This window comes from Symphalangus syndactylus, chromosome 13, assembly GCF_028878055.3.
Source record: "Symphalangus syndactylus isolate Jambi chromosome 13, NHGRI_mSymSyn1-v2.1_pri, whole genome shotgun sequence".
Taxonomy (NCBI): Eukaryota; Metazoa; Chordata; class Mammalia; order Primates; family Hylobatidae; genus Symphalangus; species Symphalangus syndactylus.
Window position 1 is genome coordinate 76,408,906 of NC_072435.2, and position 23,129 is coordinate 76,432,034.

General features: G+C 36.6%; 1 protein-coding gene across 12 annotated transcripts in view; it reads left to right on the forward strand.

Moving 5' to 3' along the window:
• The window catches only part of ACSS3 (acyl-CoA synthetase short chain family member 3), a 515,807-nt gene that overhangs the window by 315,430 nt on the left and 177,248 nt on the right, over positions 1-23,129 (forward strand). For all 12 annotated transcript variants that reach the window (XR_008650037.2, XM_063615114.1, XM_063615116.1 and 9 more), the window contains one exon: positions 6,227-6,371. Coding sequence is in view for 11 of the 12 variants with exons in the window: in XM_055236867.2 (XP_055092842.1) it covers positions 6,227-6,371 (145 nt within the window). In the remaining variant the exon portion in view is untranslated. The remainder of the gene's footprint in view (positions 1-6,226; positions 6,372-23,129) is intronic.

Here is a 23,129-nt window from a genome sequence, read left to right on the forward strand (position 1 = left end):
AAGTATACTTTTTAGTATTTTTACAGTGAGCATTAGTTACTTTTATAATCTGGGGAGACAAACCATTTAAAACCTGCCCACGAATTTAGAAGGAACAGTGGAGAGTCAGCACATAGAAGGCATCCAATCGACCTTTACTGAAATGATTTTATTTAAAATGGAATAAGAAACTTGTCATAGTAGAATAATCAAATCTTTGAACTGGGTGGCTTCTTGCAAGTCAGTTGGTCTAGTTAGCCGCAGTAAACCAATCTCTAAGCTTCGCCAATTTATACTGGTAGATTCATTACCTGTAACTGCCTCTGGACCATGCTGATTTGCTATCTCCTGCAGCAGTTCTGTGTAACATTGCCTGCAGAACCTACCCTCATTTGGATCTTTATATTGCCTCCTCCAAAAGATACTCTTATTTTAAAAAAGAAAATTGTCTAAAGGTACTTTTAAAAAAGAAAATCCTAGGATGTTAATATTTTCAATATTAAACTACTCTAAAGTTGCCAACAATTGAAAAAAAAATTCCAAGTTCAAGTTTTTTGAATATTGTTTATAGAAGTAGTGTTGTATGTTTAAGGGTTTGGTTCTGTAATCAGACTGCCGTGAGCAAGTTGCTGTGATGAGTTTACTTGTATTTAAAATGGGATTAATAATAATACCTGCTTCATAGGGAAAGGTTTTTTAAAATTAAATTTGTTAACATATATGATATGAAGTCTTGGACTAGAGTAAAAGATTGATAAATGTTATTTAGAGACTTCTGTTTTCGAGACAAGACAGAGAAAATATACTTCCTGCTAAATACAATAAAAAACCTAGGATGTTGTATATCAAACACACATAAGAAGACTCTGAAAGGTAGAGAGAAGGTCAACCAGCTAGGAAATCTGGGGATGTGAGGAATGGCATGGCCATGAGTTCTCTGGGTTTTCTTTTTTTCTTTCTTTTTATAACCCAACTGGGTTCTTAAGAAGCTGGCAACCGAGAAGCACCAATAGGCACAGATTTTAAAAAGCCCCAATAAAAACTTTCTCTCTCTGACTACAGAACCAAGAAAGGGACAGCATGGCAAGACAGAAAACTTTTAGGTGAGTGCTGTCCTAATCCAGCCAAACACTCCAGAAAAATACTGTGGCCTCAATTTCATCCTTACCAGTAAAGACCTGCTGGAGATTCTAGATTTCTGCTCTTGCCAAGGTGTAGCAAGGTGCCCCAGACATTGCCTCCTCCCTCGGTGGGGTCAGATTAGTTTATGTGGGGAGATGAAACGTTCATTCTGGCTAAGGTAAGGAGGTAAGAAGGTCCTCCCACCCAGCCATGTGGGAGGATATGAAGGGTATGAGGGAGCAGTCACAAAGTGCCCTTCTCCTTTCATCTAGGATGAAAAGTTGTAAAAACCTCTTGGGAGCTTGAATTGTTACCCTGACCCATCATTCATGAGCCATCCCCCAGCTGATGTGGTATCAAGGAAACCTGGAGATTAATTGGGACTTATACCTGTGCCTAATTGGGACTTATACCTGTGCCTGGTAGTAATGAGGTGGCTCCCTGCCCACCAGCACAGTGTCAGAGAAGACCTGCTAAAACAGAAGATTTAAATCAGATTATTATTTTTGTTTATTTTTTAATTTTTATTTTTATAGATTGAGAGGGTACAAGTACAGCTTTGTGACATGCATATATTGCATAGTGGTGAAGTCTGGGCTTCAGCATAACCATCACCCAAAGAGTGTATGTTAAATCAGATTATTCAGTAATCTGCAGAGTCTTGTAATATAAGACCTGAGATGTCTAGATATGATTTACTCATGATACAAAGATCCAAAAATTATGTGTTATGCAAGAATCAGGAACATTTCACTCTGAATAAGAAAAACAATCAATGGGTGCCAGCACTGAGATGATACAGAGTTTGGAACTACCTGACAAGTATTTTAAAGCAGCCATCATAAAAGTGCTTCAATGAACGATTATGAACACACTCAAAACAATTTTTTTAGGAAGTTTCCATAAATAAATAGAAATTATCAGCAAATAAATGGAATATATAAAAAATAACCAAATGGAAATTTTAGAACTTAAAAATACAATAATGAAAATGAAAACTCAGGAATGGGCTCAACAGCAGCATGCAGATGACAGAAAAGAATCAATCAACTGGAACAGAGAAAAAAAATCATCTATAAATGAATGAGTGAATATGATGTTGCCAACTATAACACCAGTTTAGACATCTAGACTTGGGTTTCAGGTATGGCTTTCTCCAATTCCTAACCACGTGCCCTGGGTATTATTCTTATCTCTATTCCCTTGACTTTAAAATGGAGAGTAAAAACTTCCCTAGTTACTCTATCTGGGTCCTAAATCCTATGCTTCTTGAAAGTTTACTAACATTCTCATTCATTCATTCATCAAACAAATATTGAGTGACTAATATATGGCAAGTGCTGTATATATTCTCCTTGTAATCTTAGGATCTAAAACAGTGTCATATTCTTCTTGTAGTCTTTAAGACTCTTTTTAAGACTACAAGAAGAATATGACATTGTCTCTGCATTCAGGTAGATTACAGTGCAATGAAGGAAACATCTGAATGGAGCAATGTTCTAAGTTAAGCTATGTGATAAGTGCTATGGTGGAGAAACATACACAGGTACACAGGGCTTTCAAACTACTTGGGGAGGGTGGTGGTAAAATGAAGGACAGCCACAGAAGTGGAAGCTGACTGAATTCAAGGAACTGCAAACTTTGTAATCAGTACAGCTGGAGTTGTGAAGTTGGATGAGTGGAAATGAAACAGAGTAGATCAATGGATTTTGAATGTCATCTAGAGCAGGGGTCCCCAACCCTTGGGCCATGGACTGGTACCAGTCTGTGGCGTGTTAGGAACTGGGCCACACAGCAGGAGGTGAGCAGCAGGTGACTGAGCAAAGCTTCATCTGTATTTGTAGCTGCTCCCCACTGCTCACATTACTGCCTGAGCTCCAACTCCTGTCAGATCAGGGGTGGCATTAGATTCTTATAGGAGCACAAGCCATATTGTGAACTGCACATGTGAGGAGTCTAGGTTGCACTCTCCTTATGAGAATCTAATGCTTGATGATTTGTCACTGTCTCCATCACCGCAAGATGGGACTGTCTAGTTACAGGAAAACAAGCTCAGGGCTCCCACTGATTCTACATTATGGTGAGTTGTATTATTTCATTATATGTTATAATGTAATAATAATAGAAATAAAGTGCACAATAAATGTAATGCGCTTGAATCATCCTGAAGCCATACCCTTCCCCCACCCCAGTTCCGTGAAAACATTCTTTCATGAAACCAGTCCCTGATGCCAAAAAGGTTGGGGACTGCTGATCTAGAGGTATATAGTTTTTATCTTGAACTTTGGAGAAATATATTAAATAATTTTGAGCACCATTTGAAATATTTTCATTGACATATTTACATAATATTTACATTGAACAAAGCCATTATAGCAGCATATGGAGATGGCTTGAGTGAATGGGGTCAGGTCTAAAATAGGGAGATTAATTAGGATGCACTCACTGTAATCCATGAGAGAACCAAACCATTACAGACACAATAAAGGCTCTATAAGATGTGACATTATATATAAATGAATATGAAGAGTGAGGGTACAAATCTGACTTTAGAGTTTCTAATTCAGGCCACTGGATGCAACATAGTTCCTTGAAATATAGAAAACAGGAGGAGGAGCATATTTGCAGTTGTGATGGAGCTGTGGGGGTGGAGGTGGAGTGAAATGAGTATAATTTTAGACAGGTTATTCTTTTTAAGTAGAGATGTCCTGCAGACTTTTGGCTATAAGGTATGGAGCTCAGAAAAGAAGATTAGGGCTGGAGATCAAAGTGGAAGTTGAAACCAGAAAAGTATAGGCATCATCCAGAGAGAAACTGTAGTGTGAGCAAAGGGATGCATGTGGAACGTGAGATATCACAGCCAATAAAAGATGAATCAGAGAAAACAAGATGCAACAAACATATTGAAAAAGAGCTGGCAAAGAAGTAAAAGAAGAATAATGCAAATAAATGACAAAGTAAATTCTGTGGAATTGAGGGAAGCCCCCTTTTTGGGTAAAATATCATGAACATAATTGAATATTGATCATAAAGAATGGTAGAATAGAAGTCGTAGATGAAGGATAAGAGAATAATGATATTATCAAGAAGTGTTCTAGCAAGTAAATAGTTCCCCTGTCAGAAATGGTTTTTTTTTTTCAGGAACAAATATATATATATATAAAGATTTTCGTGGGAAATTCTATAAAACACCTTTCCTTACTTCCGCCACAGAATGACAACTTTACCTTTTTGTTGGTGTGTTAGATATTTATGGCCACAATTATACTGTATAACCAGGAACCACAAAAATCTCCATAGCATGAACTATTAAGAGTTTATTTCCATGTGTCTGCAGGTGGTCAAGGCATCAGCTGATCTAGGTTGGGGGTGGTTGGGAGCATTGCTTCAAGACATAAATCTAGCTGGGGTGGGCTCTCTGCTTCTTTGGGCTCTGTTTCCACCTGCAGATATTCATTCTTGGTGCCATGTTGAGGAGGGAGCAGTTATATCTGGGAAGCTGTTCTCCTGGAGAAGGTAGTGGTGCAGGAGAGCTAGCCTCTGCTTGCATCGTGTCTGCTGACATTGCATTAGCCAAAGCAAGTACATGGATGAGCCCCAAATCAAGAGACAGAGTCTCCACTCCTGGAGGGACGGCCGAGGGAAGAGACAAAATACTTTTGCTAAGAGTAGGGCGCTGGGAAGAGGTAATATTTTTGAACAAACATGAGATCAGTCACAGGGGAATTCAGAATCATTATATTAATTAATTCTGTGATATGCTGTAGGTAGTCAAATTTGCTATTATTGAAATACATAGGTTCATCTGACTTTGATTAAATGATTCTTCCTCCTACTGCTTTCTGTGGCTATTATTATTATTTTGAGAGAGTTTTGTTCTGTCACCCAGGCTGGAGTGCGGTGGTGTGATCTTGGCTCACTGCAACCTGCACCTCCTGGGTTCAAGCAGTTCTCTGCCTCAGCCTCCCGAGTAGCTGGAATTTCAGGCACCTGTAACCGTGCCTGGCTAATTTTTTGTATTTTTAGTAAAGACGGGTTTTCACCATCTTGGCCAGGTTGGTCCTGAACTCCTGACCTCGTGATCCACCCACCTCAGCCTCCCAAAGTGCTGGGATTACAGGCATGAGCCACTGAGCCCGGCCTCTGTGGCTATTATTTTTTAATGCTGCCACTGTATCTATAGCTGCTTTTAATCCACTGCTTCATTTCACACAGGGCTCTTTGAGTGAATACCTGAAAGTGATACTCAGCTATTTAACAAGGGCTTTTTTATTTGCTTCAATATATTTTCCTGTTATTTTGCATTGTTACTATATTTGGTAGTCTGACATTGGAAGAAATAGACCATTACTGTACTTGCATATTTTATTCTAATTCCCATTTTACTAAAAATGTGGCATACGTAAAGCCTTTTCTTTTGGAAAAATGAGTTATATTTCCTTAAAAAAGTATTCCATGTATCTACATGATTTCTGTGTTTTCAGAGGAAAACATTGATCAATTAAGGATGAAAAGCACTGAATTGCAAAGGCTTTCAAAAATAAATATTTTATATGCATGTCCCTTCTTTATTCAAATTATGAAGCATTTCAAACATGCACAAAAGAGCTTATCTATTCTTTGTGAAATTGAAGGCATCACATTTAACTGAAATAAAAAATACATATAGCTCTTTCAGAGCAGAATGGAATTTTTCAGTAAGTTTTTCTATTTGCAGCAGGTACCAAAACTTTAGTCACACATCTGCCATTTGCCCTTTCACAATCCCCAATGCCTCTGCACTGCACTTACATACGATTTATTTCATCTATGTAAAAAGGCTGATTTTGGTGCTCTATACTCTAGTTTTATCCTAAGCAATAAAATCCACAAAGTCACCAGCTGGAAGTGTGAGGTATGTATTTTTTTTAGTGCACATCAAAATAAATACATATTTATTAAAATAAAAAAGTATACTGTGTACCATCTTAAATATCTAGTTTACAGCTGTCATTACTTGACATAGAATGCACTAGGAAACATTGTTTTAAGGCCAGCTCTATCAAACTAGAAATATGATAACTTCATTAAGTGACAATATATTTTTAAAGCAATCATTAACTTTTACTTTTCAATTATTTTTCAGGTTTGTGGAAGGAATGCTTAACATTTGTTACAATGCCATTGATCGTCATATTGAAAATGGTAAAGGGGATAAGATTGCTATCATCTATGACAGTCCTGTTACAAACACTAAAGCAACCTTTACTTACAAAGAAGTTCTGGAGCAGGTAATATGATAAACTATATATATGTATGTATGTATGAATTCATATAGAAATTACTTAAATAGCGTATATTCTCATTGTAGAGCCTTCAGTTCTCTAATGCATTGAAATATGTTGCCATGTTTTCTTTTGATACACATTGGAAATGAATACAGGTGTGTTAACTCATGTAGACAGTTTTTATAGCCTTCAATTTATGTTTCACAGTGCTAAATGATGCTCATTTTACAGGGAGGGGATGGCAAATCCTGAGAATATGTGTCAGTCTTCCTCTGGTCTTTGCTCTCCATCCACATTACCATCACCTTTGGCGGCTCCCCAGATCTTGTACTATTGAAACAGTCTTCTAACTGCCTTCCCTGTCACCAGGCTCTGCTCATGTTAGATGACCACCAGGGTGTTCTTCCTAAGAAACAACATATTTCTCTATGCCACTTAAAAATCTATTTCTTAAAAAATGCTGTTATTCAGAGAGTAAAATCTAGATTGCTGTGGTGTCTAAGACACTTTGAAATCTGGTCATAGCATTCCTTCCAAGCTTCATTTTCCAAAATTCTTGACCATGCACACAACCCTTTCTTTTACCCTAGATGTCTTGTTATTCCTTTAGATACTCCTGGGCCTTTGAACATGGTCATTCCTTTGGCTTATTTGCTCTTTTGGGTTCTTTCCCATCTGTGTAGTTCTTAGGTGGATCATGATATTAAGTGATGAGTTATGAGATTTTTCTCTTTTATTAACATTAGGGTAGAAATAATGCATCAGAAGTAATTATAAAAAGTATTTGGGAATTGTGGACTGTGGGAAAGTTATTCAAGCTCTGTGGAACATTTACTAAAAATGATTTAAAGAGAGGTAACGGTGCAAGGCAGGATTTCTTAACTTTGGCACTATTGATATTTTGGATCAGATAGTATTTTGTTGTGGGTGCTGCCATGTACATGGCATGACATTTAGCAGCATCCCTGCCTCCACCTAATAGATGCTGATAACCCCACCTCCCTGAGTTGTGATGTCTGCACACATAGCTCATGTCTGCTGAGTGGTAAGATTGCCATGGGTTGAGAAACTGAAGTTGAGCAGAGTCTGTCATGCTAGGGTTTGGAGGCATTTGCTTTGACATGAAGGCTTTTAAAATTGCATTCTCTTCTTTTGCTTTTTGAACCCATTTAAGGGTTCCATTCCATTTTTAGAAAGTTTCATCAACTCTCCCTGGCTCTTTGAAATCATGTTCTTTTTCATCAGCAAGTTCTTATTTTGCCTCGTAAGAAATTTCAAGAAAGGTAACTCAGACTAAAGAATCACCTTTCCAGTCCTGAGTTGTTGCAAATAAGAGAGAAGAACTAGACCAGTTTGCTAGGCTGGGTATCAGCCTGGTTGTAGCAACAAATTCCAACCTCAGCTGATTTAAACATAAAAAAAAAGACCTTATGAAAAGGGAAGACTGAAGAGCCAGGCTTAGAAAAATGGTAAACCCGAAGGGAGAAAGAGCAGAAGCGAGCAGTTAAGAAGAACCCACAAACCATCCAATAACTAGACTTGCTGCCTTGAGTCAGTCTTCTACATTGAAAGACAGAGTAGGAACATCTGTAGTGCCGAACCCCTATTGACTCCAGTGGGGATGGCACCAGGTTCAAGAGGCCAAAGAAGAGGCCCAGAGCCCCATACAAGACATGGGGTTTTACTGGAGCCTTACATCCAGGGGAGAGGCCACTGGTGGTAGGCTGGGCAGGAGAACTGCACGACTTGCAAAAAGCACGCAGTTTCTATAGCATCTTCATTTAGCACCATCCCCCTAACAGTCTCCACCTGGCAACTTCCATTTAACCTAAAGCAAAGGGCCTCGATCCCAGACGGGCTAGGGCTGACATATTCCTCAGAAATAAGGAATGGATGTGTGGATTGGCCATTGCTGGATTTGTATTCCCTAGCTCAGAACTCTGAACACATATTCGGGTGTGCCTGTCATACAGGGTCTTTCTCAGGGTATGGTGAAGTCAAGTCATTGCTGTCAAGGCATCTATCATACAGCACTAGTTGGCCAAACTTAGGTGACTTGCCTAAACAATGAGGCAGTGGGGAAGAAATTTCTTGTCCTCTTTTGATTTAATAGTAGGAACTGCGGCTCTGTCTCCCTCTAGGATGCAAACAAGGGGAATTTCAATCTAATAAGAATGGGGTTCAAATGCTGGGCAGCTCAAGACAGAAAAAAGCAAAATAATGCTGCAATATATCGTTTGGTATTTTTTATTTGTCTGTAACTGAAAACTGTATTTTTGGGATTAAGTATACAGAGACAGCTCTCACATTGGGATGAGTTAGAAAGGCACTCTGTTACCAAATGAGCTTGTTATTCTTATGAGGCTGCGTTCCATTATAAGAGATAATGTCGATTTCCTGAAAACCTATTATAATCTATGTTTTGTTTGAGGATTGCATTTTCAGCTTAGAAGAGGTTTAGTCTATGATTAAAGATTGTGCCTGTGATTTTGGCATATTGCTGCACTCTCATGAAAATACTGGCAAATTCTTATTGGTACACAAATATGTAAGTTTTCTTACATATTGTAAAAATATTACCTATATCCACATATTTAATTTGATACATAATCAAACATCGGAGTCAAGGAAAAAGCTTTAGAGAAACCTAAAATAAGAAGAGTTGTTGACATTCTCATTTTCTGTTGTTGGTTTTCAATTAATTAATTACATAAGTGTATATGGCAATTATACACACATGCTTATAAGTGTATATGACAATTATACACACATGCTTATAAGTGTATATGACAATTATACACACATGCTTATAAGTGTATATGGCAATTATACACACATGCTTATAAGTGTATATGACAATTATACACACATGCTTATAAGTGTATATGACAATTATACACACATGCTTATAAGTGTATATGACAATTATACACACATGCTTTGCTTAGAAGCTTTTCTGCTAACTCATCTTTCAAACCCTTTCTGTGTTTGTGCTGGTTCCCTGGTTTCAGTTTAGCCTGACATCAAACTAGTTAAAAGGACTGTTTCTCTCACCTGCTGACAGCCTCTGATTCCCCAGGCTTTTCTTCTCTAAAGTACTAAAGGAAGAACTGTTAAGACAGAGAGAAGCATTGTGTGCTACTTTGATTACTTGCTTCTGATTCCCTTGGCCTTTATTTTATTAAGTAGAGAAGACAGAGAAAGAAGGATTTAATGGGTAATTCCATTGAGAACAAACAAAAAGAAGTGCCTTTGTACATTACTTGTTTTACTCTCCCATGTTTCATTTCTACCAGAAGTTTCTGGCTAGATAATACTTGATTAAATTAGTCTGTATTTCTTATTTAATTAATCAGCCAACAAGACAGGCTACCTTGTCTTAGTAACACGAAAGATCTGAAAATTTTACAGAATGATTCAGAAGCAGAGGTTTTCTAAAACTATCATTTTTTCTATAGATCTGAAAATATTTTAACCCTTTATTAAGGTTTTTGTACAGAGATTTGGGCCTAGTTCAAGATCCATCATTCACTCAACGAATATTAGTCTTGTATGCCAAACCCTGACAGGAATTAGAGATACAAAGTAAATGAATCCATTTCCTATTGTCAAAGAGATAAGAAAACATGTAAACAGGCAATTTCAATATAACCGAATAAGGGTCATGATAGGGGTTAATGTTGTATTCTGTAGGAACACATGTGAAGGCAGCCAACTTTGCCAGAGGTAAATGGAGTCTAGGGAGATTTCTGGAAGAGTTAATGCCTGAAATTATCCCGATTGCCTACCCTCCACTTGAAATAATTTTTCCTCCAGATATCTTATGGTCTATGTTACCCGAATGTTATGTTCTCAGTGAGATGTTTTCTGACCATTGTATTTATACAAATGTTCCTTTCCACACCACTTCATAAATTCATTTTTTCACTTTCTTTTAAATTTAGCATTTATTGGTATCATTCCTTACATTTTATTTATCTGTCTTTTTTAGTGTCATTTTCTCTTCTAGAATGTAAGTTCCATGAAGGCAGTGACTTTGTATTTGTTTGCAGAATGGTGCCTTGCATGTAGTGTATAGTTGTTGAATGATGAATGAGTCAATGAAAGAATAAATGAATGAAATACTTTTTGAAATTTCTAAGTGACTCTAGCTTCTTTTACTGCAGAAATGTCTTAGATTTAAATTGTATCAGTAATGGAATTGGATTATCTTTCCAAGTAAATTCCATTTCTATCTGTGAAGGATCTTAATTTATTTACATTCAGCTTGGTAGTTCAAGATGAATATATCCTCCTTGGATTTCCCACACTTATAACTCAGAAGATCTTCATTCTAGAGGACATGTATGTTTTTATTGTATCCTTGCTCTTGTTAGCTCTTTTCAAGTTGGTCGTTACATTAAGCCTCAGTGAAATAAAAGGTATGTGTGAGAGTGTATTTGTATGTGTACGTATATCTATATATATAGTACTAGTCATTTTGAAGTATCTTCATATTTATTTTCACCATCACTAATTTTATTTTGAATTTAATTCTGTGTGTGGCAAGCGTGCTCTGTTTTTTCTTTCAACAATTATGAATTTTTATGTATTTATTCACTAAATAAGAACGTGACCCCTGAAGGGCATTTGAGCAATTTTCACGAATACATGTATACTGCGAAAATTGATAAAACCAATTATGTGTTAAATTTTCCTGATTTAATTCAAACTGCAAATTCCTATTATCTTAACTAAAGGTAATTTTTTGAAGCATAATTATGGCAGTAATTGTAATTACAAAGCTAAAATAATTTAGAGGAGAAAATTATTCTGAAATCAAGGGCCATGTCCCATGAGAATTCTTCCTTCCAACCCCTGCCCTGTAGGATATTTTCTTCAAAGTATGTATTCCATCTACTCAGACATATGTCAAAGTAAGATAATCTGACATTTTTTCATCTGTCACATCAGTATTTCCTTAAGTAAACACTTAAGACACAAAAACCAGGACTTGCAGAAATTCAGCCCTGTCAATGGTTGTCTTTGTTCAGGGGAAAGGATGCAGTGGCTTGTATTATCAGTTTCCTTTCCTTAAATTTCTTAAATAAATAAAAAAAAAAACTTCATTTATATTATAGTCAGTGCCACTAAAAAGTGTGTCTCTGTAAGTTAAATTACCTTTTCCATGCTTGGTAAATAGGGGAATGATGCTAGTATGAAATAGAAGTTATAGTCGCTCATGCATTTCTTTTCCTGGCATGCAATTTTTGAACTTTTATTGATATATAATATATATTCAGATAGGAGAACAGATCACAAGAATAAATTTTGTTAGATTTTCACAAACAGGATAATTCCATGTAAGCAACAAAGAAACAGAATATTTCCAGGCCCCCAGAAGCCCTTGTTATGCCTCTGTTTAGTCATCCTCAGCCCCCACATGATTGTTATTCAGACATCTAAAGGTTTACCTGCTTTTGAGCTTTATACAAATTGAGTAATACAATGTACTCTTTTGTGTCTGGATTTTTTCACTCAACTTTCTGGTGATGAGTTTCATTCATTTCATTGCAAGAGGCTGTAGTTTGGTTATTTGGGTAATGTCTGGTTTGGGACTGTTACAAATAGTGTTGATATAAATACATGTGTACACAAATTTTATTGACAATATTTATGCATTGTGTTGGGGATGTGCTTAGGAATGAGATGAATTGTTCATAGGGTATGCCCACGTTGGACATGAGTAGATAGTGCCAAACAATTTTCCAGAGTGGTTGCACTAATTTATATTTCTATCTGCAATTTATGAGAATGCTAGCTGTTAACACAGTGTTGACAATTCCAGATCTTTCGAATTTTGCCCTTTCTAGTGAATGCATAGTGGTATTGCATTGTGATTTAAGTTTTTTTTCCCTGATGACAAATGAAGTTGAACTTCTTGTCCTGTGCTTAATGGACATTTGTCCTTTATTTTGTCTTATTTTATGTTTGCCGAGATGATATCTCGCTATATCCCAGGCTGGTCTAAAACTCCTGGGCTCAAGCAATCCTCCTGTCTCAGCCTCCCAAAGTGTTAGAATTACAGATTTGAGCCACCACACCTGACCAAATGCTGATGCTCTTTTCTGAAGTGCCATTAATATCTTTTGTCCATTAATTTTTCTATTGGATTGTTAGCATGCCATGTTTTGAAGTTTTGGAGAGAGACATTCTCACAATTAAAGAGAAGACCTTACCAATATTTGAAAACCTTAACAAAAATAATAAAGATTCTTTAGTGAGCTGTTGGTGAGTTAAATGATTTTAGGAATCTAAAGTTGAGAAGACATTTGCCCTGTTTAAAAAATAATTAACGTTAAGGTCTACACTCTCTCAGTCTCTACTGGCCATTCTTTGAAAGCAAATTTGGAAATGAAAGCTTGCCAGTAGAATATTATGCAACAGGAAGCACCAGTGCCGGCGTTTAAGGATCTATAGAAGATGATGCTGTGGTAATGCATTTATTAATGTTAAAAGGTTCTAGTTACATTGATTTTAAGTGGTCTGACCCAACCATATGTTTTTGTGAGCCATGTTGTATAATGCATATATAATGTATATATTGTATAATGCTTGTGTACATATAATGTACACAAGCAGAAAGACTTGTATTTCATTTTAAATAGATGAGTATATGCTAAATACTGACTTAAATTTTTATCAAAATTGTAACTGAAACTTTGGTTTAAAGTACTTTACAACTTACTAAAATTTAGATTAAATTTTGAGAGGACTCAATATAAAGAAGATAAGCACTAGACAAATTTTAATAGAAAGTATAGGGAATTATTAAATGATGAAACAACAACTTAGTATTTCCTAGTTTCCCTATTTATTCACAATTATAAGTGTCTAAAGATTATTTCAAACTCAATCCAAAAGAGCAACAATACAACCAATCCCCTGAATATTCTCAGCCAGATCTTTAGAAATTATATTGTCCATGAAATCAAGACCGCTGTTGGAAGTATAAAATCACTTCTTTTCACTCCCCCCGATACCAGAAACTATTTTACCACTCTTTGAAGTCCAGAGCACGTTGCTTACACCTTCTCCTAATGTACTGGTTCATTATTGCGTTTTTAATCCAGTTATTAGGGTACCTACGTGATCTTCCTACCAGAGAAAAAGCTCCTTGAGATAAGGGTAATATTTTATTCAGTTTTTCACCTACACAGTAGCTAATGTAGGCCTCATAGTACATGGAGTCATATTATGTAGTGAATGAGTTTGTGAATAAACATAATTCATTTATAAGAAAGTAAAATCTAATCATTATCTAAGATAAATGATTATTTCCAAAAGTATCACTTGCCATCACATTGTGATTTTTGTTTTTATATATTAGGAATTTTTATTTTTAAACAGCGTGAGAATGTTTCTCATTTTAGTTCATTTTCTGACTTTGAAGGTCTGTGTGCTGTCTCATTTAAAGCCCTGATTAAAACATTTACCTTACTTTGCCATTTTAGAAATTGGAAATCTGTTCCATGGCTTTTATTCTTACATTTGCTTAATGCATTTATCATTCATTGATAGGTTCTTACTAGATTTGAATTATCTTCAGGGTGGCTAAACCCTGGTCTTTTAGAAAGTTACCTGAAAATCTGCAGGCCATCTGCTTTGAATTTATTTTCTTGGACTAGAATGATCACGGTGTGAAATTTATTTATTGAAAATGTGCTTGTGGAACACATAATATATATTTGACACTACTAGAGACACCATGGGTTTCAGTAGTGCATAAAATAATCTTTAAGAAAATTGCATTCTAGTTGGGAATATGTACTATGAATAAAAAGATAATACAATATAAATGAGATATAAGTGAAGAACAATAAAAGGCTAGAGAGGGACTTTGCCTGCCATTTGAGATAGGCTTGTCAGGGAAAGTACTTGTCACTTATGAAATGACATTTGAGTATAGACTCAAATAAAGAGTGGGATAGGAACAATGTGAATATTTGAGTGAAAATTGTATTAGGGCTCTGAAACAAGAGTAGATTCAGACCATTGGAAAAGCCATGAGGACTCATACCTCATGAGAAGAAAATGGTAGAAAGTGAGGTTAGGTGAGTATCCAGGAGTCAGATCATATAGAACCTTGAAGGCCATGGTCAAGACTGTATCTAATTCCAAGGATGATGGGAAGCTCCATATTGTCAAAGAAATCACTTTGGCATCTCTGAAGATGAAGAGACTGTAGTAGGTAAGATTGGAAACAAGGAGATGACAAATGAATCGGCACCCCATAACGAAAATCCCCTTAGAACAGCAGTATTTATTTACATGTGGGAAATTAAGGGATAGGATAGATACAGTTTGTGCCATGAGATTCTGGAAGCTATTCTGTGTATGTGCCTGGACTTGGATCCCTGGCTACATCCAGTGTGTTTGAAAGAAGTCTGACTGAACCAATTATGCATAAGTTACCTGTAAATGCCCTGCTTCCTCCCCATGTTTTCAGGTCTTTTGTGAGCATTCTAAGAAATTGTTTCTGTATAATTTTCAAGTAGAATTCTGGGAAAAGAAGATTATCTGTTGTAAGTATTTTAGTTCTCTTTCTTTCACATACACACATACACTTTAAGGATGATTTTCATAATTAAACATTTACTTAATAATTGATACACTATCCCCCCTCCACCCAAATTTTTAAATGTTAGGTCAAAGGCTAAGCTGATAAAATAAGGATGTGCAGTAAAATAGTGGCTTAATTTTTTAAATAATGCATTTGTCTTTTATAATAATCTAAAGATTATGAGGTTTAGCTTGGCATGACCCAAGATTATTAAGTCTTATTGTACCTTCATCTTCTAGCTCATTGCCTTCATCTGCATCATTGAAGCTGTGGCAAAGATATGTATATCCCAACTCTTGGGAAGGTGGAGGAGGATATAGAGGAATGGACATGCTATTTTAATATCCACACAGAGAAATATCATATATGCCTTCTACACACATCCCATTTGGCCATCGGCTGCTAGGAAGGCTGGAGAAAGTAGTGTAGGTGGAGGCATCTTGATGGGGAGTTAGGAGTTACTGCCACAAGTACTCTTTCATTTCACAGGCCAAATAAATATCAGATCTTACACGTAGATAATTGTAACCTGTTAATGTCAATAAATTATAAGTCCAGGGAAGTAAATAATACCTGAAATTGAAGTCTTATAGGTGGCATGCTAGAGATTAAGAACAAAGGCTTCAGTGATGTATTCCTCAGACACATACTGAATGCTTATTGTGTATTATTTATTGAATTAGGCAGTGGGGCCATAAAGATGAATTAAAACATGATTCCTGAATTTCAGCAGTTTATAGTTTGCCCAGTGAGAAATACACAAAAGCTACTGAATGGTAGTGTGATAATGTAACAACAAAGCTTTGTGCATTTGTAGCACGGAGAAAAGACCAACCTGGCCACAGCAGTTCAGAGAAGGCTTCACTATTGGGGGAACCCACCCCCGATATTTCAACATAGGTTCTTTCTATTTTCCCTAAGTGTCAGCCAATCTGAGAAATAAAGAGAAAGAGTACAAAGAGTGGAATTTTACAGCTGGGCCGCCGGGGGTGACATCACATAGCGGTAGGACCATGATGCCCACCTGAGCCACAGAACCAGCAGGTTTTTATTGAGGATTTCAAAAGGGGAGGGGGTGCAAGAACAGGGAGTAAGTCACAAGATCACATGCTTCAAAGGGCAAAAAGGAGAACAAAGATCACATGCTTCTGAGGCTAATAAAGATCACAAGGCAAAGGGCAAAGCAAAGATCACAAGGCAAAGGGCAAAATCAAAAACTCCTGATAAGGGTCTATGTTCAGCTGTGCACGTATTGTCTTGATAAACGTCTTAAACAACAGAAAACACGGTTTGAGAGCAGAGAACCTCAAATTTACCAGGATGGGGTTTCTTCCCCACCCTAATAAGCCTGAGGGTACTGCAGGAGACCAGGGCGTATTTCAATCCTTATCTCAACCGCATAAGACAGACACTCCCAGAGCGGCCGTTTATAGACCTCCCCCCAGGAATGCATTCCTTTCTCAGGGTCTTAATTATTAATATTCCTTGCTAGGAAAAGAATTCAGCAATATCTTCCCTACTTGCACGTCTATTTATAGGCTGTCTATGCTATATGGCTCTATTCTGCCTGACCCCGCAGGCAGTCAGACCTTATGGTTGTCTTCCCTTGTTCCCTAAAATCACTGTTATTCTGTTCTTTTTCAAGGTGCACTGATTTCATATTGTTCAAGCACACATGTTTTACAATCAATTTGTACAGTTAATGCAATCATCACAGTGATCCTGAGGTGATGTACATCCTCAGCTTATGAAGATAACAGTATTAAGAGATTAAAGTAAGACAGGTGTAAGAAATTATAAGAGTATTATTAGGGAGGTCATAAATGTCCATGAAATCTTCACAATTTTTGTTCTTCTGCCGTGGCTCCAGCTGGTCCCTCCATTTGGGGTCCCTGACTTCCCGCAACACTTCACTGTGGAGGTGATGTAGAAGCTGGGTCACGTAATAAAAATAGAAGTGTGTGCCCCACACATAGGTGACACTTCCACAGGTGTCCCCTGAAGGTCTGCAGAAGATTTATCCAAGAGGTGGATTTGACATAGTTAATAATGAAAATGTGCACCCTGAGAACAAAACCAACTGCTTTTGTTGGCTTAAGTTCTAGAACAACAAGACAAATTAAGTAGGAAACAATATAGAAAGATGGTTGGAGAATAAAAGAAGGAGACAGGCAGTCAAAGTTTAGTAGGAAGCGAATAGAAGAAGAAAAAAACATGTCCTTACAAGTGGAAGTGAGGAGAGCTGGTCACAATGAACACTTGTACCTGTGATACAGCAATGTAAAGACAGCTGAATGCATCAACAATTTTCTGTTTCTTACCTTTAAAAATTAACATATGAAACTATAAAATCATTTAACCTAGCATAATTTTCATAACAAGTAGAGGATAAAGCTAACTGACATAAACTGAAGGACACTGAGTGGCTAAAGTGATGCAAATTAATGTATTAGAATCACATTTTGAATATATAAGACAAAGTATTTTTCATATAAGGTTTTTTTGAAATAGATAAATATGTAGCTATGAAAAATGATGCCACTAAATTATTTTAATTCATTTGGAAGTTTTATGCTCACATTTGTGCACAGTGTAGATATATGTAATAGTTAAGTAAATGAATTTGAATAAATCAATATAGATTGCATTCATTAGAATTATTGTCTAGATTAGAGACCTTGGAGATATTGATTTTTCATTTTCTCATGCCATACTTGATTTAAAAGTATTTCATTTCCATTACAAAGCTGAATAATATTAACTTTATCATGGATAGGTTTTATGGGAAATTTGATATATTTTAGAATATTTGTCATAAATTTTTGGCACATACAATGATCTATGTTTGTTTTGTTTATTAGTTACTAGTGTATGCACTATATTTGTGAATTTTTCTTCTCTTTAAATGTGTACGGCTCCTTTGGTTGAGTGATGTAGATGTTGTTAAAACTGATCCAGCTATTGCAATGATCTCATGTCCTTGTACCATTCCTGGGATATTTGGCAAGTTCTCTATGAGACCTTCACATTATATTGATTGGCTTTCAGTATGTATTGATCAAAGAAACCGTAAAGGTTAACAGGAACATTGCCCAATCCTGGGAAGTGTGGTTGGTGTAGTCAGGGTAGTTGTCATGTTTTATGTACTGCCTGTGGAAGTACTGGGGGTGTTTGCTTAATTAGAACTTTTATTAAATAATCACGGCAGAATTGATCTAAACAATGCAGCAGGATTCCTGTCGACATCTTTTGCATCTTTTATATTTGTCTTTCTTTAAGAGAAAAAAGCCTCTAAGAAACCAATTTGGCTTTTTTTTTTTTCATGAAATAGTGAGGCATACAAATGCTTTATAAAGGCAAAACATTTTTACACACTTTTGGTATTGACTTAAATTATTTTTATTTTATTGTGTTACTAAGCCTAGGCCTTAATGTTCTCTTTTTACAGCTTAGTACATATATAAAACCAAATCTGAGTTATAGGCAGGGTAAGAACAAACCCACAAAGCCAATCATGCTCAATATGACAATATTAATTTACTATAATGAATGATATTGCTTTACTGGAGCTGAATGACTGATTGTAAAGTGTGTTTGATGCTGTGACCCTGGGGCTTTGAGTTCGGTGACGTGTTCCCTGTGATGCCTCAATTCTCTTGTCACGTATTAGTCATTGAACTTCCATAGAGCCTTTGATTATACAGTGTGCCATAACCTTATCTGACCTTTACTTATTCTGCATGAGATTATAAAAATAAACAGTGAAACTGCATGAGTGCTCAGATAATCCAGAGTATGCTATATTATTATTATTATTATTGTTATTATTTTGAGATGGAGTCTTGCTCTTCTGCCCAGACTGGAGTGCAGTGTCGTGATCTTGGCTCACTGCAGCCTCCACCTCCCAGTTCAAGCAATTCTCCTGCCTCAGCCTCCAGAGTAGCTGGGATTGCAGGTGCGTGGCACCACACCTAGCTAATTTTTGTATTTTTAGTAGAGATAGGATTTCACCATGTTGGTCAGGATGGTCTTGATCTCCTGACCTCTTGATCTGCCCTCCTTGGCCTCCCAAAATGCTGGGATTACAGGCATGAGCCACCGTGCCTAGCCTATTATTTTTTAATTGTATCAAAATGAAAACACAACATTAAAAAATTCTCACGGAGAACTCATGGGCCCCGAGAATATCTCTACAGACTCTACTTGGAGAAACACTACAATAAACAATTTATTAGATCAAGAGAAGAGGAATCTGGCCTTCATTAACAGTAGAAATTAATTTTCTTTAAAAAATATTATTTGCTAGCCCTTTAATAAAGTGTATATAGCAGACAACAGTGATAGTTTTAAAGTAACAACTTTGTTTCACATTTTGCATGTTTATTATTGTATAAACAAATATGTGAGGCAGTTATTACTATCATACTATCATATTATGTTCACTGAAGGAATACAACCTTATCTAGATAACTTACATAAACTCGTGTTGAATTGAATAGACTTTTTTAATAGAGTGTAGTAGATTCAGTACCTTTTCGAACACTCATTTGGGAAAGTGTGTACATTAGCCACACAATTATGCTAGATTTTTCAGAATGCTTGTATATGTGAATGCATAACTGTGAAAAGTTACCTCTCTAATAGTTGAATTTTCTTTTTCATTTTAGCCCAGGTGGGTTACATATTTCTTATATGTAATAAAGCTTTCTTCAGCACTTGGGATATTTTCTTTACAAATACTCTAGGAAGTGTACAGAAAGTAATCAACTTTGAATTGTGTTATGTTTTAAAAAATCATTTGAAAAATTTTAAATAGGAATTTGTACTCTATTTCTCTATATATCTATCAATAGTACTTTTCTGAGTGGTGTTTGGGTTCCAGTCTGGCCACCCAACTGCTTAACATATAATATAGTTGAAATACAATGCATTTGCAGTAAAAAATAATCAATATTCTTGCAATACTACTCATAAGGGAGGGAAATAAATGAATGTGAATTAAAAATTACTGGAAATGTTAGTGTTAGAGAAAAGCAGATTCAATTAAATATCTCCTGAAGTGGGATAAATTGAATCCTGGGGTGAACGGTGGAGGGGAAACGGGCAATCATGGATATAATTTCCAAAAGATTAAAGGAAGACTTTGTGAAGGCTAGCTGGAAACAGATACATGAGAGGATCCTACAGTTTTGCTTTTTTGGTAGATAGAAGGTGGAGAAAGGATAGAGAATATATGTAAATTAGGATATAACTTTTAGAGTGTCTATTTTAAACCTCTCATATTGTTATACAGTGCAATAAAACTACATTTTTAGATAGCATGCATTTTTAGACGCAATACCTATTTAAATACCACAGGTATTTTTTGGAACTTTTATCTTAGGTTTAGGGGGTACATGTGCAGGTTAATTACATGGATAAATTGCGTGTTGTTGAGGTTTGTTGTTCAGATGAGCATAGTACCCGACAGGTTTTCAGCCCTCACCCCCCTCCCACCCTCTCCTGTCTATAGTCCCCAGTGCCCAGTGTCTATCGTTCTCGTCTCTATTTCCATATGTACACAATGTTTAGATCCCACCTACATGTGAGAACATGCCATATTTGGTTTTCTGTCTCTGTGTCAATTTGCTTTGGATGACATCCAGCTGCATTTGTGTTGCTCCAAAGGACATGATCTTGTTCTTTTTTTGTGGCTGCATAGTATTCCGTAGTGTATATGTACCACATTTTCTTTATCCAGTCCACCATTGGTGGGTATCTAGGTTGACTCTATGTCTGTGCTATTGTGAATAGTGCTGCAATGATGGAACGTACGAGTCCATGTATATTTTTGGTAGAATGATTTATTTTCTACCAAATATTTATTTTCCTTTGAGTATATACCGAGTAATAGGATTGCTGGGTCAAATGGTACTACTGTTTTAAGTTGTTTGAGAAATCTCCAAAGTGCTTTCCACAGTGGCTGAACTAATTCACATTCCCACAAACTGTGTGTATGTGTTCCCTTTTCTCCACAGCCTTACCAGCACCTGTTGTTTTTTGATTTTTTAATAATAGCCTTTCTGACTGGTGTGACATGGTATCTCATTGTGGTTTTGATTTGCATCTCTCTAAAGATTAGTTATGTTGAGCACTTTTTAATATATTTGTTGGCCTCATGAAACACTAATTTTAAACGATTTTGATGGCGTGTGGTCACTAGGTAAGGGTCTTTTCTGTGTTCACCTTTCTGTTATCTGGGTTAGGTTTTTTAGTTTAACCACACAACTCGTCTCTTACCAGTATCCTCACTTCTCCTGCATATTGTTGTTCCATTTCACTTCTGTGGCAAAACTCCAGATCTGGGTCAATCCAATTTCTTATTATCTTCATTACTGTATCTGATATGTTGAATCCTGTTAAAGAAAAGTCACATAACTACAAGTATAGATTTAGTATAAATTTATGGTCTCCAGTGTCCACTGGGACTTCAATGCTGCATTTTCTTTTTTTCTTTAGCGTTTCTCAAATAAGTTTCTCTTTTACCCTCCAAAGGCCATTTTAAACTTTTGGCTTTCCTGCCTCTGTGCCTCAAGCTTAACAGCGTACATTGATTCAAACCTAGCAATGATTATATAAATTTATTATCACCAGACCTACAGACTTGCCTGTATCCACACCCATTGTTTTCTCTTTCCCTCCTTTTAAAATAGAAGCTAATCTTTCTTTGGTCTCCTGCAGCCATTCTATCAATTCTTTTTAGGGCTCTTGTACTGTTAATCTATCTTATACCTATCTCACTGCTGGCTCTTTCTCTTAAAAACATGCATAAATGGGCCGGGCGTGGTGGCTCACGCCTGTAATGCCAGCACTTTGGGAGGCTGAGGCGGGCAGATCACGATGTCAGGAGATCGAGACCATCCTGGCTAACATGGTGAAACCCTGTCTCTACTACAAATACAAAAAATTAGCCGGGCATGGTGGTGGGCGCCTGTAGTCCCAGCTACTTGGGAGGCTGAGGCAGGAGAATGGCGTGAACCCGGGAGGTGGAACTTGCAGTGAGCCGAGATCGCGCCACCGCCCTCCAGCCTGGGCAAAAGAGTGAGACTCTGTCTCAAAAAAAAAACAAAAAACAAAAAAAATTCATAAATGTTTCTACTACTAGCTAGTTTCTTATCTATTTTCATTTACTGATTAACTTTGGAAAAATGCCTTTTTAACTTCCTTACCACACACATAACCAAAGCCCTCTAAAATATGCTACTGCCTCATTTAGCTAAGGTAATTAATGCTTTCTTCTTATTAATTCCAATAGGTGTTCAATATTTTACTTCCTCTGTTTATTATGTCTAACATTTTTGTCCATTCTCTGCCAGTCTTCGCTTACTTCTGTATACCATTCTGCCCTCGTTTTCCTTTCTTTCCTGTGTTCATTTTGTCTAATTATCCTTCTTAAATGCTTCTTTTGCCTGTCCCTTCACTACCTGCTTCTAGGTTGCCTTCTCTTTCCATTTTACACATCCCGCCTGGGTGATTATATCTGTGCCAATGGCCTTTTCTGCCACATATGTGATGGTTACTCCCAGTGGCAACACTGGCTATTCTCAGTTCTGTGTCATCAGCCCACATCTGTCTTCTGATGTTGAGATCATATGCAGGATTGCCGAGTAGGTGTCTATACATGGTTCTTCCACTAGCATCTCAGATTTAAACATGTCCAATGTGAATGGCATCACTTTCCAATCAGTTGCTAAAACCCAAACTGTGGCCCCGTTCTTAATATTTCTCAAACAAACTTATTTATTTTTACCCCTATTACACAATAATCGAGTTTATGCAATAATCATTACATTATCGATTCTAGTTTATGCAATAATCATTACATTTTAAGAATGTGGAAAGCATTTACTTTTAAAGAGGATGAACATTTTTCAGTTTTCACACATTGTTTTTCGGGTTAGTCTAAACTTGATGGGCAGAACGAGGCTCTGTATCATATCTAATATGGTTTCTTCATACCTTTCCAGTTCATCTCACAACCCTCTTCATCCTGAATGTTTTCTCTTTCTATACTAAACTGCCTTCACTTTTTCAGCCAAATGGCACATGCCGTGATGATTAGAGATATTGGCAGAAACTCTCCAGTGAGTAAAAGCAAGAGGAAGTTACAATTACCCAAT